At 38.4% G+C, this 20,675-nt stretch overlaps 1 protein-coding gene and 1 long non-coding RNA gene across 2 annotated transcripts in view; both read right to left on the bottom strand.

Moving 5' to 3' along the window:
• LOC133266689 (uncharacterized) overlaps nt 1–20,675 on the bottom strand; it is a 302,275-nt gene that overhangs the window by 29,176 nt on the left and 252,424 nt on the right. The gene's annotated exons all lie outside the window — the stretch shown is intronic.
• CALB1 (calbindin 1) lies at nt 1,865–19,063 on the bottom strand. The gene is made up of 11 exons (XM_061448140.1): nt 18,863–19,063; nt 18,528–18,604; nt 14,007–14,081; nt 9,197–9,280; nt 9,052–9,108; nt 5,965–6,042; nt 3,802–3,857; nt 3,673–3,712; nt 3,532–3,585; nt 3,331–3,402; nt 1,865–2,920 (listed from the first exon to the last, which is right to left on the bottom strand). Exons 1-11 carry the CDS (start codon nt 18,942–18,944, stop codon nt 2,807–2,809), a joined length of 789 nt encoding a protein of 262 aa, XP_061304124.1. The 5' UTR covers nt 18,945–19,063; the 3' UTR covers nt 1,865–2,806.

The raw sequence follows: 20,675 nt of genomic DNA, 5'->3' as shown, positions 1-20,675 counted from the left end.
TGATTAAATGGTCAGTGAAAATTAGCATGATACTCTCTATAATGGGTAGTGGTTTATGTCACAGCTGCCAGTGGGCCAGTGTTAGTGGCTGTGGATCAGTTGAGCCTCAAGGTGCGCTGATAAGCTGTGTTGTGACATCTGGAAACAGGCACTCACTGTCTGAGTAGGACAGTAGTCTTGAGTATTAGCTTGGGCCCTTATTTGAGTGTTTATTTTAATAAAATATATATTTTTAGACAGTAAAATGGTTAACAGTTTCAGTAAAGTGGATCCCAGGTAGTACATGTCAGTCAGCTTCTGTGTTAGCATGAATATGACTGGAGTACCTGCACTACCTCATGAAACTGATTTTTGTGCATGCTAGGATTTTACTTTCAATCCTATTTTTGGTCACCAGATGTCTGCCAGAAGAAAGAAGATTTCAGTCTTCTCTGTCATCACCTCTCTTACTATTCCAAGCCTTGTTCTGCTCCAACTCTGACATTTTTTAAGAGTTCTGCCCACAAGTGTTTTAGAGGTTTTAAATATAGCAGTTTTGACTTACCCGTATTTGCTATACTGTGCTTTGCATTGGCATAGCAGACACCTGTACTAGAATTGGAGTTTAGAATTGCTGTCTTTTAGTCCAAGTTTTACTTATGAGAAATAACTGCAGGAAACGTCCTGCCTGTGGGTGACTGAGACCTGCTTTCTGTGTTGTGCTCCTCAGCAGAGCCAGCTGGTAGGCAGCAGCAGTGGTAGAAGGGTGGCTTCAGAACGCATCAGTGACAGGTAACTTTACACATACTCAGGAGGCAGATTCTGGTTTCTGTGATGACTTTTTGTCAAAACGCTTTAAACACTTCATCTTCCACTGTAACACTTTTATCAGACAATCCCATCATATTTTTACTTACAAGTTTTTTTTTGTTTTTTTTTCTTTACCTTTACACTTTTAAAATGTTAAAATAATGCAAAATTCAGGGTTTCAAGTGCATGGTATGAAGAATATCAATCATTTATTGTATTTATAGGCAGATTCACTGTTCCTTCACTTAACAAACACAACTGTATTTCACATTGCATAGAGAAAAGAGAACAAGCAGGTGAGAAATTAAATTACTGAGAGAGAACGAGTTAGCTTAATCTTTAAATTTTTGTGGCTTTTTTTCAGCAAGATCCCATCCCATGCCACCAACTCCTTAACTTTCCAAGGCTCAGACTGTAGAGAACTCACAGCTTAAGGCCATTTCTGAAATGGTATTTAGTTGCCTGAGTTCACCTGAGGAATTCAAGGATTTATTAAGGTGGGAGCTCAGTGACTCTAATCTTGGAGGATCTGAGCCTCATTGTTTGAGACACATTTCAGATAAAATGCATTTGCTTCTGCTTGTTAAATAAGACACAGAGATGCATCTGAGAAGTCGTAGACGGCTGATCTGTTAACCTGAAACAGTTGTACGTGGATACAACATAGGTTTATTGGCTTTAACAGACATCCCAAGTTTCCTTTCTACACCAGTACATACCAGAAGCAAGGGCCTGGACATCTGTGGAGTTGTCTGGCATAGAACTGGTGTAAAGTAGAAAAGGAGCCAGGCCAAAACCACAAAGGTTCAGGAAGACAGTGCTGTTTCCATAGTATAGTTCCCATTTAAAAAATACCTCTCGAGCATAATTAAAAGCAGAGCCCACCAGGTAAACTAAATTACTAAATTGGTATAAAGTCTTTTGCTTTGTTTAGTGTTTAATTTTAATACTATTATTATAGATTAGTAATTCAGTGTAAGATCCAAGGAGGCACGTCCTTTTTTTAAATTGTTTTGTCCTTTAAATGTTACAGAAAAAAGAATCCAGGAGATAGACAAGCTAGACGCCAACAGTCTTAGGATATTAAATTTAATTAGAGATTACACAGAATATGATGTAAAAACAGCAATTTACTAGAATTATAACCTGCAAAATGTGAAAATAGTTTAGAAAATGGATTGTCATATTCTCTGACACAGCAATAGTCATGAAAGGTACACTTATAATATCATATGTTAATCTGTGTATTAACTATACTACCTGTCATTTAGCCAGGATTCCAAGACAGATTAAAGGCATTTATTTCTGAAGTGCCTATGTTTAAATTCAGTAAAGTTAAACATCTAGATGTAAAACACTATATTTTCATCAACTACTGCATGGAGATCTATCCCAGATAAATGCTTTGTCTATATGCCATGAGTATGAGATGACTAATTGAAAAACTGCAGAGAGCACAGACCTGTAAGTGGGTGGTTTGACAACTGAAATACTTCTTTAGTACCTTGTTAAATTTAGGAAATCAGACATGCCAACCTCTCTTTTCTGTTTCAGACCTAGATCATATTTAATCTGAATTGATGTTTTGCGTCAAGAAAAGCAACATTTAGTTGTAATGGGAAAAGATATCTGCAGATCTGTTATGTAGTTCAACAAGAATTGTTGCAAGTGTCAAAGGATATGATGACCACAGCAATGTCAGCAGGTTTAATTTGTTTTCCAGCCGTGTTTATGAAAGAAAAAACACAAGAAAAACCAAAAAACAAATCCAACCCCGACATACTTTAGTTTCTTTTTGACTATACAGACTGGCCCAAACATAGACATTCTCTTTATCAATCTTTTTGTTACAAAAACTGTACATTACAAACAGTATAGAAACAAACTGAAAGGAATGTGCCACACATCCTGGCTAATTTTCTATATGCAGTTTAAAAATACAGCCTACTCCCTTATAGTGCACAGTTATTGTGTAGATAGAGTACATCACTAGTTAAGTGGACATGATAGAAGAGTTCTAGTTTTCTTCAGCACAGAGAATAAGAGCCAGTTCTGCTCGGTAAAGCTTTCCTCCGTCAGACAAGGCCATGATGTTTTTCTTGTACGTTGCAAGGTTGTTAATGTCTAATTCCTATTTAAAGAACAGATAATGCTTTATAATCCTGTTTAGTTACCAGTATGAACAATGCTGGTAGCTGGCAGAAAATGAGAAAACAAAAGGGTATTCTCAGCCTATCCAGCAGTAACACATTGCAAATGTTATTCATGTATTCGTATGTTATCCATATTACAGCCATATGTTGGATTGCTAATAGTTAATGTCTCAGAAGCAAGCTTTGAGAGTGTTGCTATACAACCATAACTCTCTACTAGTTCAGGATTTACACTGCTATGACTTCTGCGAAGATTTTTAGTTGTGCTTTGACTTCAGGAATTATGATTTAGCAGTTCTTATATTTGTCTTAATAGGGTGGATTAAAGTGTCCTTAAAATCTAAATTAAATCTAATCTCTAAGGGGAAAAAAAGCCCACTAGGATTACCTTTTTATTCTTTTCACAGAGATCCTTCAGTAGTGCATCAAGTTCATTTTCATCTATATATCCATTGCCATCCTGAAAATTAACATTAATTTTATTAAATATTTATTTTTCATTTTGAAGATTATGGTTTGTTTTCCACAAATTCAGAAAAGAACTGCCTTCAAACTATGCAACTAATAAAAAGTTTTTTAAAAGACTTACTTGATCATACATCTCAAAGGCTTTATTGAATTCTTTTGCACACATTTTGACACCCTATATGCCAAAAGGAAAACAAACGAATTAATGACACCAGTTATATGTGATGATAACAAGCTACCTTAAGAATGAGAATATTCATACCTGAAATTTAATAAGAAAATTTTCCTGTACAGGGAGTAGTCTTTGGAGAGAAAAAAACAAAGGTAAAAATATTTAGCTGCTTGCATAACAACAATGGTACATGGTATTTGTGAAAGACAGAAGATATACCTGGCCAGTTCAGTAAGCTCCAACTTTCCATCATTGTTTGCATCAAACATCCTGAGCTGAAAGAATGTATAGTTTTACATTAATAACCAAAATAAATCAATATAATGAAGAAAACACTTTTTGGAAAACTTCAATGAAATTTAGCCTTTATTTCATGCTGAAATGTTAGCCCCAGGTTTTAATCTGTCGCATTTGCTGTGTGACACATTTATTTAAAATACTAAGTAATTTTAGTAATTAATTCTATTGCAAAAGCCTAATAAGAATCCAGATGAAGAATTGTGATTAACCTACTGTAAGGTAGGTCTTAATCTGCCTACACTGATGAATGTCCCATATGAGAAATGCACATGTAATTGCTTATAAATGAGTGTTGACATGATAACATCTTGCTTTTGAATTCATGTTATGATTTAATAATAGTTTCATTATTCTCTATTCATAAAGGTGAAACAACAGTTGGGTAAAGTTCAACTGAATCCAAAACATTCAATTCCTTAGACAGAAAATAATAGATTTTTCATTCATTTGGCTGCAAGATCTAAATATTTAAGTAAAGATCATGTTCTGTTTCTGTGATATATTTTAAGAAAAGCATGAGCAGATGCTGTAGGTAACATTTTGTTAATGGTGTGAAAATGGGATATTAAATCTCTCCAAATAATTATAATTAAATTATAGCAATGAATATATTATTTGACAAAATAAGTGAATACTGTTTCTAATGATTTTAATAACTGTATTGTATTAAAGTGTTTTCCTTTGAGGCCTTGAAATGATGAGCTCCTGCTGCTTGAGAGGCACAGCTTATATTCATTATTAGAAGTAGATGGAGATATTGCACCTGCGTAGGAAGTCCTCTCTAGTTTTTATGTCTATATAGCTCCATTTTTCTACTTTCAAGTATTATTTTGTCTTTGCAGTATGAAAGAGTCACAAAAGCAGCAAACCATACAAAACATTTCTAGACATTGTACTGAAAACACCACCACCCACACTCCATCCCATCACTTTCAATCGCAGTAATTTTAGATGTAATTTTTAGATAAGAGGAAAAGCGACATCCTGTACTTAGATAAGTGTATATCCTTTTAAAGATAGAATTAATGCCATGAAAAAAAAGATCTAATTTCACTGGGTTAATGCACAATGAATGACAAAGGAGAACAGAAAAGAGACCAATTCTACAAACATTTATTTCTACATAACACCCTGGTTCCTTTTAACATTTCCCTTCCTTGTATAAAAGCATCTGTCTTTCATGCATTTCCCATGAAAGGAGATTTGCATTTGGGGGAGGTAAGCAGTGGCAGCTGTGAAGTAAACATATTTTGGATTTTGATGGGTTGTTAGTGGCTGGCTGTGCCTGCCTGCAGCTGCTCAGGACTGTATGTTTTCTATTAGTTTTCTTTTCTAGATTCTGAGGAGATTATGGGATAGCTGGAGAGGGACTTTTTATAACAGAAAGTAGTGATAGGACAGGGGGAATGGCTTTAAACCGGCAGAGGGTAGATTTAGACATTAGGAAAAAGTTCTTTACTGTGAGGGTGCTGAGGCACTGGCACAGGTTGCCCAGAGAAGCTGTGGCTGCCCCACCCCTGGCAGTGTTCAAGGCCAGGTTGGATGGAGCTTTGAGCAACGTGGTCCTAGTGTTAGGCATCTCTGCCCATGCAGGGGATTGGAACTAGATGAGCTTTAAGGTCCCTTCCAGCTCAACCCATTCTGGGATTCTACAATTCTGACAAGTACAGTTTTGCTCCTATGAACTGTGGAGATTTCAGTTTTACAGCTAATGGCACAGGGAAGCAGGACAGGGGAAAATGCTATAGTATGGACCAGTATCAAATAAATAACATGAAAATTCAAAAATCCTGAGTTGTTTGGGTTTCTTTTGGGGGGGGGGAGGGGGAAGGTGTGTGGTGTTTTTTTTTTTTTCCGTTGTGTTTTGTTTTGTTTTTTTAAGCAGCCCTGAAAACTACCCATCAAAACTCTGTAGCTGCAGAAGTACTCATGCTGGATGCCACAGCCGTCTCCCTGTTGCAGCAACATAGCTTGATTAGGACCTGGTGGGGCTCCAAATCATTTGGAGCTTTCCGATGACTAAAGATAAATAGAGTTTGGATTAATCCAGTCTTAATGCAATATGCCTGAAAATAATCTTACCATTATTTCTGTGTATTCTGTTAGCTTTGAGTCTTCGATCTGCTTATTTGCTTTCTGTAATAAATCTTTCAAGAAGCTCTGTTAAATAGAAGCATAATAGGTGAATTTTTAACTACACTATAAAATGCTTGACTTGCTAACTTCAGATTAAAGTAATGGAAATACTATTTTACTCCCACTTTACTATTTACTGCTGAAGTTCCAAGTAAGTATGAAAAGAAGTTGTAATTAGCAGCTAAGAATATAACAGTTTCTTTTGATCAATTCAAGTATACTGCGGTTTTATTTGGAAAAAGTGACTCATAAAACTTTCTGCATTGTATGCCATTTGTTGTATTGCGAATTTGGAAAAAATAGTTTGTCTTTCAAGTATATTGCTTCCTAATCAGCTCTATCAGTAAACTGAACTAATTAACCTTGTGTCTCCTTGAAGACTTGGATGCCTAATCACTTCTTGCAACATAGGAACAATTTTACAGAAAAGATCAATGATTAATCAAGTTTTCTCCTTGCCTATGGCAGTACCTGATGCTAGACATGAACGTTAACCTGCGTTGCCTCTTCCTACCTTGTATTTTAAATGTGTGCAGCCAGTTCATTGCATTTTTTGAATGAGTATTTGACATAGTAACTAACACTTGACTAGAAACACTAGCCGTTTTTACTTTGAAAGAGAAGAATGTTTCCACCCATAAGTGGTTTACATTCTGGTACTAGATTGTGGCATTAAAAGAGAAAGATATCAATTTATTTAACAAGGACATTTCAAGACCTGAGATGTCTGTATGCCTGTCAATGCGCAATGAAGTACCTAATTACTGTCATCAGTTGGAGTGTCATTATCTTTGTGGAATTTTGAGCCACACTGCAAGATAGAAAATGGGGTAGCTCATAAGAAAATCTGTTTGTGCATAGATGACATTCTTGAACTTGAATGCAGCCAGATCAATAGCCATAGGACTATAACCACTATAGTTCTTGTCATCTGGCTCCCTCTGTGCTGGGAGGCCTTCCTTGTAGCTTGAACACAAAGAACATAACTGAAATGTTGTAAATGGATGTTATGGGGATACGTTTAATCTTGCGTGCTTTGATGGGATATAGAACTGGAAAGGACATTGAAAGGCTATCCAGTCCATCTCCCTGTCTCAAGAAACGATCATCTACATATAAACTTCCTGACTTACAGTCCTAAGTAACCTATCCTAAATAGAGGCAGTGATAGAGAGTCTGCCTCCCCCTTAGACAAGGTATTCCACTGCCCTTACTATTGTTAGAATGTTTTCCTGATTTCCAGCTTAAATTTCTCTTACAAAGTTGTAAGTGGGTGTACTCCTCACATAGCAAATACTTAGAGTGTTTGGGCTTGTCGAGAAATACTGATCTAAAAATAAAACTGGACATTATGTCTTTCAACATGTTAAAATGGCCTGTTTCTTTGAGGCAGACAACTTCTCACAGGAGAAGAGAGGTGGGACCATTAGGAATCCAGTTACAATGCTTTCATTCTTCAGCTGGTCCTCAATCAGCCCTGCATTTTTAAGTCTATTTTAAATTATAGCAAATGGCAACAGTCCTGAAAGCATTGTGTAACAGTAGAGAGTTCTCAAGTGCTGCACGGCCTCCTTCTAATCCTACCACTTTAGATACACTGACCTGCTGCGACCAGCCAGCAGAAGAATAGGCTTGTCTGCCTGTGGGTTACCTTAAGGTAGAATCCTTGGCAAACATCACACAGAGAGCAGACTCAAAGAGGAAGGGAAAAGGAAAAAAGATGTGAACTGTCTGATGTGGATTCCTCTTCCGAACAAAAGAGCTGTGAGGATTTCAGACAGTTTGATCTCCTGGTACTTTAATTAATAGGTTTATATAGTTCTTTAGAATACCACTATGGGCAAAATTGCCCAGATTAGATAGATAAACACTGCTAGGTCTTTCTCTTGCTATGAATTGTTTTTGTTCTTCTGAATTAAATTCAGAAACCACTACAGTACTGTATCTGGAGCAACTGAACTGTGGAAAATGGTGCCTTTCTACTTAGAGGTTGCTGTATATGAACATTTTTCTTATGAGGAAAAGCTGAGAAAGCTGGGACTGTTCAGCCTGGAGAAGAGAAAGCTCAGGGGGACTTCATCAACATATATAGATACTTCAACGGAGGGTGCAAGGAGGACAGAGACAGGCTGTGGACCAGTGACAGGCCTAAAGGCAATGGACATCAACTGAAACACAAGAGATTCCTTTAGGAAGCACTTTTTCACTGTGACGGTGGCTGAGCACTGGCATGGGTTGCTCAGAAAGATTATGGAACCTTCATCTTTGGAGATATTCAAGAGCTGTCTGGACATGGTCCTGGGCAGCTGGCTGTAGGTGGCCCTGCTTGAGCAGGGGTCTTGGTCCAGATGACCTCAAGGTCCCTGCTGGCCACTTTGTGATTCTGTGACTGTGATTCAGCATCTACAAATTGCTGCTAGTTTTATGACTAGAGAGGTAAATCACTCTAGTTTTAAGGTTTGTTAACTCTGCAATGCTGAGATGGCTAATGGAATAATCTCAGCTCTGCTCTTATTTGTGCCTATTAAAGCTCATACAAAAATCCCCAAAAGTTAACCAAGCAGCAGCAACACAATTCCATTTGTGTTAGCCTAACAGTATTAAAGTGTAAATTATAGGGCTACATGATATTTGAGAGAGCATGATTTCTCCAGCAGCAGTGTGATTAATGCCAGTGATGCCCTTAGGAAAAAAAAACACAATAAAAAGCCCTCCTCCCTAATATACCAAGAAAAGGACAACACAACCCTCTTAGAGGCTTATCTTGCTTCCTCAATATTTCTTACTTGCAAGCTACCTGCTACGCTGAGTCACTTGAGACAAACACTGATCAGAACTAAAACATCTTTTAAAGAACATTAATCAGATTAGAGTTTCCCTTTAATTTACTGGCAGTAAAACCATCAGCTAATCATACTGCTTTTCGGCCTTGTTTGGAATGCAAAAGCCTGCACAGGTGGATATCTGAAGAAACAAATAGCAGCACAGGCTATAACCCAATGCCTGTTCTCATGTTGTGCATAATCAGTTTACCTTAAGTTCCTCAGAATCAATGAAGCCACTGTGGTCACTGTCATATTTTCTCCATGTCTGCAATCAGAAAGTGAATGCTTTAATGACATACTTATGGCAAGTGGGTCCTGGATGATTTTACAAAAGGTATCTTTTCATACTGTACCTGCATGAAGTCTTCACTTGACTTCAGCTGCTGGCATCTGAAGAACAACAGGAAATTCTCTTCCGTTGGTAATATCTGAGCAAGCTATAACAGAATTTAAGAAAGATTAAATTTGGATTCTTCATTAGGCAGCTGAGCATCTGAAAGAGCATGCAACTTTTAGAAAGAATACGAAATTCTCTATACTCTTATGGCCCTATTGTAGCCCTATAGGAAGCTTCATCCTGCTAGCTGGAATGTTTGGAAGATGCTTCTAAAAGGCTTCTGGCTTGCAGGTTTGCCATATTCATAAGGTCAAACAGAAATAAGGTCTAAAAGAGTGAGACAGCACATGCTAAAGGGGCACCTGGGGAAAGAAAGAAAAAATACACCCATGCAGAGTTAGGACCTGTCATGAAAAGCTTGGAATTGGCACAAAGGGAAAGCATAACACAAGGATGTTTAGTGGATAAGTGTGAAGGTCCATGAATTCAGAAAGTGAGGAAAATAGACTACTCACAGATATTGTGTAAGAGGTAGAAGAGAGAGGAAAGCTGACATGAAGAACACGTGTAAGGTAAACAGAAAAATGTATGGAAAAGTCAGTGGACTGAAAAACCACTTGGGCAGTTTATGGGGATGGCAACCGGTCATCATTTGTCAGGCACAGAGACATGTTCAAGAAGAGCTATAAATACCAGAAAGAAATCGAAAGGGCTTTTAGCCCTGCAAAATCAGGGGTGGTTCTTCCAATGCCTCTGCTCTACAAAAGGCTTTTTAAAAATCAGACATTATTGTACTGATTATTGAAAATGTTCATTTACTATAGAACTCAACTTTGGCAAGGGACAAATGTAGAAGATGGAGAGTATGCTGTATAATTTAATGTAAAATCATGACTTGTTTTTAACAAAAGCTCAATATCTTTTTCTATTCCCAAAATGTATGAAATTTGTTTTGATTAAGGAAAACTTTTTAGTTGAAGAACAGACCAGCTGTGCTTACTAGGAAAAGAATATGGAGAAAAAAGATTCCTTAGCTGCATTCTTTCATGAAAAATGACATCTGCAGACTTTCTGGAGCCCCTTTTTAAAATTTTTATTCAGATTTTTGATTTTCTGCCTTTATTTCACACCCACAAGTCCCTCATTCTGTCTATTTCTGTGACACTGCCTACTTGCTCCGGCTTTTTTATTGGGGTCCAGTAGGTGAGTTCAGGTCTCCCTCTCACCCTACAGGTATAGAAAAGTTATGGAGACAGATCTCTTCTTTCTCTAAAGTTATCTATGCAAGGAATCAATTATACTATTTAAGAGTGGCTATGACTGAAAAGACAAATCAGAGCACTCTCCTTACAGACATGGTACATCTGATAGCAGACTGTCAGGCTCATCAGAGCATTCTGAGGGATCTCACTAAATGGCTGAACACCAAACCCAATCAACTTAATGTGGTTTTGTCAGCAACTCCATTATCAATAGTATGTACACATGGGAGTAAGTACATTCCAACCCTAACCATTCTGTGATTCTATGTTCATATGTACTCAATAGCTAAATGTGCGTAACTTAGTACAGATTTATGAAAAAAATATTTATCCCATGACAGGGAAGCTTTGATTTTTAGAGTACATCCCTACTCAACATCAAAAGTTTCTGATGGAAGAGCTAGTTATGATAATAAGAAGAGTTTGGAGGAAGGGACTGATTATGACAATGGGAAAGGGTGTACATGCATGGGAATTGTACGTTAGATGTCATTTGTGGGATGTCTGTAGCTAACTGGTAAATTTTGCAAAAGGCACTGTAAAATAGTACAAAGTGCAAGGTAAATGTAAATTACTAACTTTCCAAAGAATCATTAACAGTTTACTAGAAGTACCAAGCTGTATTTAAAGTACAGGATATATTACCTCTGGAAGAAAATTACCTTATTTTAAGCTATACCTCTGACCCCTTGTAAGTCTCAGGGGAAAGAAAAAGCTTTCAAGTTACAAAGATGTAGTAGCTCAATATCCAGTATCAGCTCAGGCTTCTGCCAAAAAATAAAATGTCTTTCGTGTTTTCTTTCTTTTGTACCCTTTAGAGTAATAGAAACAATATAGCTAAAGGGAAGTCCAGTTCTCCAAGCTCATGCATCAAATAGCATTAAATTGCCTTTTGTGGAAAACTGCGTTATGAAGGGATGAGGACATCGTGTAGAAACTGGCTCAACTTCCCAGTCCCAGTTATACCACCTCAAAGAGGAAAGACAGAAACCTGGTGCTATTTCTAGTGATGACTTCTTTGTGAGAGTAATCGTAGGGGACTTTCAGGGTGTTTGAATAAGAGTGAAGACTGCTACAGCAGCATTAGCAGTTTAGTGATCGCTTCTGTAAGGTCTGCTGGTTTTATGGAGAAAAAATATTCTCAGTTCTTACAATACTGTCAGAACTATTTTCTGGAAATCATTCTTAAGGTAAATTCTGTTGACATTTAACTATTTAAAATTCCTTTCACCTAATACAGTGAGTTTGCCTTTTAAAATCCTATAATAAAGAATGGGAGTACAAAGAATATTTTAGGCTAATACGTAGCTATTTTTACAGGAGCAGTAAGCTTCAAATAATTTGAATGTGGAATTACCGCAGTCCTGAGTTTTGAAACCTTGGGTTTCACATCTAAATTTTAGTGAAAGCTTTGGTCGGAATGCGTACAAAAGGTGAATTACACAATGAGAAGCAAGTGGTCAGGTCAGACTGTCTTTAGCTGGAGGGCACTGGATAAAAGCTAGTAAGCTAACTGCAGTGTGCTTGCAAAGACAGAATCAACACTTAATCTGAGCTGAAAATCCACTTTTTCCTCTATGAAGCCACCCAGGCCTCCTCTTTATCTCAGTCAACAGACCTTTCCTGAAAAAGTCATTATTGGCTAGGACGTCTTCCTTCAGATGCTGGGGTATTCATTATAATGGCTGAGAGTCTGAACTGCTTTACTTTCTTTTTTTTTAAAACAAAATTCATACACTTTTTCATAAAAGCTACTTGACATACTATGTAAATGGGAGCAATCTGGAATTACTGGACATTTTTATTTGTAAGGAAAGAGAATCAAGTCCAAATAAATACCAACTTTAATATCATCTTCTCTGCATGTATAACACATTTTGTCCGAGCCCCATCAGCACTTTCCAAATCAAACTTCATGCTGATGTAAGCGAAATAAAAAACAGCTAGTGGGTTAGGAAACTGCTATATTAAGGGAGAAAGTCCCTTCAGTCTCTAAACTGAGTACTGTCAATGTTCAGTGGTGTCCGTAATGCTGATCATGCTTGGCACTTCACTGGGGGTGGTGAGCACCGTGCCATATCAGCCTTATTGGATTTGCTCACCTTTAAGTCAACATTAGTCAACAGCAGTGTCAGAAATAGAATTTGAAAGGTAAAACTTTTAGTTATATTTCCTGAGCAAAGAAACGCAATCTTTTTCAGGCACTGTCTACCCATTCTTACATCCAATGCTTGCTATTACACATACTCAAAAATACTAAATTAAATAGGATTGTTGAATACCAAATCAATAAGTGTTTGTTAGTCCAAACCCAAGCACTTTGTTACTCAAATAAACACTAGTTATTTTTAGATGTAGGACTATTTGATCAATGCTAAGTATTGTCAAAAGATGCATTTTTAAAAATAAAGTATAACTGTGAGTGAAACAAACTGTTCATATTTCCATAGCAGTTTAGTTATAATTACACGTGCATTTAAACAAGTATATGCAATTCAGGCACATGGCAGAGGAGAAAAGATACCCTAAAAGGATCCATTATGTCAGCAGTGATAACTTCCTATTGACTTTTGCAGATTTTATTCAGTCCTCTATTTTAAAATTAGCTACTAACCCCAAGCTGGTCACTGTAGAAATTCTGCAGACCTGGCTTGTTTCCAGCTGTTTCTTAATTAGCTCTCTAGGTCAGATTTCTTATTAGCAGAAAAAAAAAACCACTTAATAATAAAACTGCAGTCTCACTGCACTCAGTGACATAAATGAGTTGTAGATTTAGGCTTGAAAATGTGACTTCTCAAGCTGTAACCCAGCAAACTGTCCTTTTTGACTTGCACCACTGAAGAGTGAAAGCAAGAGAAAACACAATGGTCCCCCCTTCCTAGCAAGTTGTGTAAGTTCTACAATTGTTGAGAAGTTGTATGTGCAGAAGGCGTTGGTTATCTTTGCCCTCTTTAGAAAGTGGGAGTAAGGAACAGTGGAATTTTCTGCCCCAAGTTCTGTTAAAGTTCAAGAAAGGAATTCATAAGAAATTCTGATCTTTTACAAGATGGATCACAACTATTATTCAAATTTTGTTTACACTTAACATGATTAACTTATGCTCTCTTACCATATACGTATTATTTTTTTTAGAATAGACTACATACAGTGATGGCCCAATTGCATTCACTTGTGTATTATCCTTACTACAGGAGTGGTGACAGAACACTAGTTCAAAATCATAGGTAGAAATAAATCATATCACCATTTACAATTTAAGTTTCTAAAAGATAGAGCTCTTACCTGCTTTGCGGGAAAACTAAATTGCTGTTGATGCTTACTTGTACTGAACAAAGAGTGCAAAGTTAAATGAAGTGTAGTGGAATGCTTAGAGAGGGCTAGGGAATACCTTACCTTTTGTTAATGAAAAAGTTTCATTAGTGAAAAAATACTAAAGACTTTAAGGCAGAGAGGTCTGTGTAACTAAAAATCCAAAATATTTACATATTATGCTCACATCGTTCTGTGCTAAATGTATTTTCTGCAAGTAAACATGTCAGTCTATTGTTAAAAAATAACTCTTACCTCAACTATTCCTATTTTTCCATCAGTAGCCTTCCCATATTGGTCCACAAAAGCTTTCATTTCGGGTGTTAAATCCTAAAAAGTTACAATGAGAGAATCATTACTTTAAGATACAAAGAAACATATGTAAACTTACTTGAATATTCTATTAATTTACAAATAATATGCTACATTTAATGAAGTACTCACACTTTTAGCAGCTAGATTATTCAAATTTAAATGAAATTGAGTAATTTTTAATCATGAATAATGTCATTGTGATAGATTTTACTTCCTAAGGATTTATAGTCAGTGTGAATGATTGGCATCTAAATACTTAGAACTCCTCTTTTAGTTTACAGTATGAAAAGATTATAAAGATAGATGTGATGGAAATGTGTATAACAGCTCTTTTGTTTAAGAGGATGACGGTGAGGTTCATAGCCAATTATTAGTCAATTTTCTCGGTTTTCATTTTTAAATTAGTAACTTGAAGGCAGTGCAAAATCTTTCAAAATAAGGAACATTTCAGTATAATATATCCGAACACCAAAATAGCCTTCCCACATCTTTGAGTAGATTTTTCCTGAACAATGGATGCTATTTTATCTTGAAAGAACTCATCACGATATATTTTTCACTGTTTTGTATTTGGTTAGCACAGAAACAGAGTCAAAATGTCACTGCTGGGAAGCAGAGAGGCAGATTTAGAAGGGAGAAAACCTTGAGCAATACCTTAAATCCAACAGAGTAAAGCCAGAATAATTGTTCTTCATATAAATTATGGTCCCTGCTATATATCTGTTCTCTAAAGGCTATCCTCGCTCTAGGCTATGACAAAGGTGCCAGCCTTGGGGTGAAGATCTAAATATTTGATTTCATGCTTCAGTTTGGTGTGATTTGCATTGACATGAGCCACCATCAGCCTTCAATATAGCTGAACTCTTCACTCTGCATTTCTTATAGGTGTGAACTAGTAAAACCATACAGCAACAATCAAGACTACAGACACGTTAAAACAATGGAGAATTTTATGGTTATACATGAAGATGCAGCAGTCTTTGGAAATTAAAAGTTTAGTTGCTATAATAGATCTGATTATACAGGACCAAAGTTATTCTCTCACTGAAGACACAGGGAATCTCAGCTGTACAAAGCCCGTTGTAGTTTGTCCCAAATTTCACTACCAAAGCTAAGTAAAATGTCAGTTCCTTGTGGCTGATACAGTCATGGCCTAGTATCCTATTTCTGTCAAAGTCATCCATGGCAGGATAGTAATTTGCCATGGCTTTAATTAGAGATATGGTTATTAATACAATGCACTTCAATGTCACCTTTCATCTAATGATCCCAAACTGGGGACAAGTTTTCTGAGAAGATAGAATGGAGAAATTAGACACCTGGATTTTAGTTATTACTGGTTAAATATTTTACTAATCTTTCTAACAGCAGTTCCACAGTGCCAGTGTCCAGCCATTGAAGGAGGCACAGCTGATTACAGGTTAAACAAAACAGGATGCTCATCCTCTAGTACATTACGACTACCTTCAGAGAGGTGGTGTTTTTTTTTTTGATGTTCACTTCACCTGCTTTTGGGCTGTTTGATGGCTTATTTGAATTATGTTATTCAAATAAATGTTTTCAGTCTAAAAATTTGCCTAAATTTAACCAAGCCTGGTCCTAAACTAGGTACAGATGCAGTGCTCAGTGTTTGAAATTAAGAAGTTAGCCCTTCATACTTCAATCTCCCCTTTTAAAACTGAAGAGATACTTATCCAACCAAGATGAGCTTTAGAAAAAAATGGCTTTTTTTCAACATGATTTGCAAATGTAAGGATAGATGGCACTACAGAAACATTTACGTGACTATATTCATACACATCTATTAGATCACACATTTCTGTGGAGAAATTTTGTCATCATCTATATATGCAGAGAAAGTGAGAAACAGATGTGGAATAGCTCAGCCAAAATACACCTATTGACTCTTTATCAACCTCTGTGTTAGTCACTTATACCCCACAGTTTATTTGGCAATTGGCATACCTAAATAGAGAACATATTGAGTAAATGTGGGGCACAATAAATGGAAGCTATTCTTACATACTTATATAGCTTTTATCTTTAAAGAAAGAGGAAGTTCTTTCAACATGTCGGAAATTAGATCAGATCAATTCACTATCTACCATAATGCATGAAGCAAAAAGACACAGTGTTACTTAAGCCCAAGCCCTAAAACCTCCAAGTACACATACACCTCTTGGAGTCAGCATGAATCAGGCTGCATGCTACTGGTCTGTCTGAGGAAAATCAGCTGTGAAAGTATGGGTTTACTAAGTGGATTAATAAAAGGATTAGCATTCGGACATAATTAGAACAATTCCATATTTGGGAAGAATACTGGGAAATGTTAAACCATTCTATTCAATGACAAAATCGATGTGATTCTTTAATGCATATGGCATGACTGATATAAAATCCAGCTATGAAGAATGCATAATTGAATATTTCAAAAATAGTGAGCAGGAAAGTGACCTGAAATGCAGAAGTTAATAATGACAAAGAAGCTTTGGGGTGTTAAAAGAAGGACAGCTGAGGAAATGACATATAACCTACACTAGTTACTCAATGTGTCCCTTCTGGCAAAAGAATAGAAATACAAAGTTACTGAATTAGTACCCTGTGAGAAAAGACACAAACTAATGAGATGCTTTTTTGGCAAATGAGCTTTCAAATCCAAGAATCAGCCTAGATTTGAAGCCTTGGATGGCATATATCTGTAATCCAGAGCCAGCAGCCCAAGTACTGAGTTTGATGTTGCTACTCTAGATTGCTCTTTTCATCAAAGTGCCTCAAAAATAGGTTTGAATCAGAGAAATGGGAAAAGAAAACCTAATTAAGCACCTGAGCATTAAAATATAGTGTGAGATACAGGCAAGGGTTATTAAAAAAAAGGCATAGATTACAAAATTTGTATCAGATAAGAATAGTCCTGCAAGGCTTTCCTGTTTTACTTTGAGCAGGCACCATTTTTAAGAAGAGATGCACACTTGCTTTGAGAGAGAAAAGAATCTGGTCTTACAATGCTAAGTATTTTTTCCTTGCACTTCTAATTAATTTTTTAACTACTGAATAATATATCAGCATTTCTACTAAGATGGCAGTTATACTAAATATGCATAGGCTTTAATGTCTTCTTTCTGCTGGACATATAAGTTTCTTGCACTTCAACACACTGTTGCAATACCTGCATTCCTTTGCCAATTTTCTGGGATTTTTTTTTTTAATTTAAGTTTAAACTTACACTCATTAAAATGAGCACCTACACAAATGGCTTTAAGAAGAATTAGCCAACAACCTAGACTGCAGTAGCATTAGAGGCATTGCAATTAACATGAAGTTACAATTTTCCACAAAATAAATTTAGGTCCATATTAATGTATTTTTGCATTTAGTTCTAAAACATCCATCAGCTTTTAAAGCAAAGTAAGTTATAGAAAAGCTATTACTCAATTTGGAGGTATCCTTACATGAAGTATTTAGCTATTTCCCCCATGCACTCAAACCATCCAGTTAAATTATAATTTTATTATCTGTTACTTTAGAAGTCTATTAGTACAGATTCATTTAAATTTATTCCATTAGGTTTTATATTGGAGTTTGATGCTAAGTGGCCTGTTTTAGAAACTGATTATTTTAAAGGCAATTTATCTGTTAAAAATGTTCACTTCTATTTTAATTCAAATCTTTACATGGAATCTTTAATTTCTTTCATTATTTTTTCTTTATCTTTCTGCTTTTACCCTATGTGGGAATAGTTTGGAGGAAATTAATAACTCATGTGTTAATAACTCACATAGATTTTTTTAACAACATTGTCAAAAACTTTGCTGTGTCTCTGAACAATTTAAACTACCAGGGTTTGGTACTCATACTCCTGGCGTGTAACATCGATGGGGCAAAAAGTGGTTGGCAATCATCTGCAGATCTATTTAGTGACCACCAAGGGGCAGAAATGTATTTCAGCCCATACTGCCCATTAGGCACAAAATTAAAAGAGTCCAATTAACTTGAGACTGTTGGTTCATTTGGTGGTTTTTCTTTTTTTTTTTTTTTCCCTCTTCCTCTTTCTTTTCCTTAATTTTTTTTTTTTTTCCTTTCCCCCTCTCTTTTTAATATTGCTACATATCTGGATCGGGTAAGACTAATTGCCATGGATTAAGGTCCCATCCAAGACGTAAGGGCAATTTCCTGACTTTTCTTGTTGACCACCGTCAGAAGCAGCAGCTCGTAGCCTGGCAAGCTATGACAGGACCTGCTCCCCAGGGAGGTGGACTCTGGCCTCACCTTTCCAAACCAGATAATTTATTTCATTTGCAACCTGCTGATTTCTAACTGGGCTGTTTCCCTGTGCCTGGTGAGGCAGGTGCGTGAACTGTGCGATGGCAACAGAGAACAGACAGAATCGGGGTGCTTGAGTTTGCTCAAGTAAACTCTTCTTTCCCAGAGAAGATGGAAAAGTTGGGCAAAACGTTAACCTACCAAGCCTGCCTTCTTCCTTGCCTGCTGCAGCTCCTGGATGAAGTTTTGTAGCTCCTTCCCATCCATGTACCCATTGCCTACAATAAGAAAGAGTTACGGTGCCGTCACCGCTCCCTCCAAACTCTCTCCGCTCTCCAGCGCTGGCGGGGACGTCTCGGACCCGTCTGCTCCCTGCCGGCGGAGCGGCTCCCTGCCCGCCTCGACCGGCCCCGACGCCGGCGCCGAGGGCTGCGGGACGGCGATTGCGGAGCTGGGAGCGGTGTGTTCACCCCGAGCCTCCCGCGGGCCTGCCCCCCTCCGCCCCCCGCGCCCCGCGCCCCGGGGGAAGGGGTCACCGTCGGAGTCGTAGTGGTGCCAGATCTCGAAGAACTGCGCGGCCGAGATCTCCACGCCCTGCAGGTGGGTCTCTGCCGTCATGGTGGGGCGCGGGGGCGCGGCGGGCGCTGTCCGCGGTGCTGACTCTGCCCGCGGCCGGCGGCGGTGGCGGCGGCTGCGGCGGCGACGATGGCTCCGACGGCTCCTCCCGCCGCCGCCCCGCCGAGGGCTATTTATGGGGCCGCCGCGGCCGGGCCACTCCCCCCGGCGCTGTCCTCCATCCCGCCCTTCCTCGCCGCGGGCCCTGGCGCGGCCTGCCCGCCCTGCCCTGCGCAGCGGGGCCGGGGTCTGCCGGCGGCGGCGCCGCGGCTTAGCCCAGCCCGCCGCACCCTCCCCGTCCCTGTGGCTGAGCCCCGGTGGACAGTCACCCTGAAACGTGGGTCCCAGGGAGAGGGTGCGGGTGCTGGATGGAGGTTCCTGAGCAGGGGGAGCAGCTCTGGGTAACCCAGGGGTTATTGAGAGTCCCTCTCTGTGGGAGAGTGTGCCCATGAGACACGGGGGACAGAGGGTGAGCAGAGTCTCTCAGTTTAATCATTGGGTTTCCATCTGGGAAAAGGTCCTGGAGGTCAGAGCATGGCTAATAGCACTGCAGGATGTCCTGGAATAAAAATGTCGTAGCGTGCAAGGAATCTGTTTTTCATGTCTCCATCCCCAACCCACACCTGCAGATAGCTAACTCTAAATATACTGTCCTAGCAGGTAATTTCATCCCATCAGGTTAAGCATGGAAGGATTCATTAGTTATCTCTTTCCTTCCCCATGCGGAGGTGTGAGAGATATGACCACAGTTACTTCTGACTGGGCAGGAATGTTTTTTGGTAGACCAGCTTTAGAGACTTGCCCTCCTACAGCAGTGGGTTTGTGGGAGGTGACGGAGCAGCTTAGCAAAAACCTTCCTTCTGCCACAGGCTAACACAGTATTGCACTAGTAATAATGATTCAGTCCCTTTTGGGATGACTCATTTTAGTTATTAAGGTACCTGGGTACTCTGAAACACTGAAGCTGCTTTTCTCTGTCCAGCAATATCCCTCACATGCTACATCAAGTTATTATAGTTTGATGGCCAAGGTGGTTGGTTGACAGGACAGTACAGTAAGGGCGGGGGATGAGAACAACTGTGAAACCCAGGAATCGCCACATCTTAAGTGACTGACATAAGCAACAGTAGGACAATAGTACATTAAGACTCACATATAGTGCAAGGATAAAAACCTGCTTGGATAACACAGAGCAGAAGACAGCAAGATGCCAAGGGGGATGGATAACCCAGGGTGTGAGGTGGATGCTTAGTTACAGGCTGACATGTCCTGGGAGGGATTTCAGTAGATTGGGTGGCTGAAATCTTGCATGCATTATGGAACAAGATGTGGGCATGGTGATTAAGTAATCATGAGACATTATACTTGATTCCCTCCATCTTTCCATTCTCCTGTTTCTCCACCTGTTATGTGCAGTTTTGTCTCATTCTGTTGCTGCTCTTTGGTTGTGAATTCGACAAGAGGTACATCATGGTGGTCTGTTTCATGAACTGCTGAACAAAGCAGCAGCTGAGATGGAAGACAGAAGAATCTGATCATTAATCCCTCCAATTAAAAGTATTTGTATTAGTGAAAAATAAACAGAATAGTTTTACAGCCATAAATATCATTATATATTTTCAAAAGGACTGAGGAAATGGAAAATAATTCCTTCTAATCAGGCTTTCTCTTTTGCCATGTAAAAAAGAAATAAAAAAATTGTACTGTGTCAATTCCCCATCTAGGAACTGATTT

The sequence above is a fragment of the Pezoporus flaviventris genome, unplaced genomic scaffold (assembly GCF_033815535.1).
Source record: "Pezoporus flaviventris isolate CSIRO_AGI_PZ_B2104156 unplaced genomic scaffold, CSIRO_AGI_Pfla_v1 ptg000007l, whole genome shotgun sequence".
Taxonomy (NCBI): domain Eukaryota; kingdom Metazoa; phylum Chordata; class Aves; order Psittaciformes; family Psittacidae; genus Pezoporus; species Pezoporus flaviventris.
The sequence above is the reverse complement of the archived record's forward strand: the minus strand, read 5'-3'. Positions and strand labels throughout refer to the sequence as shown.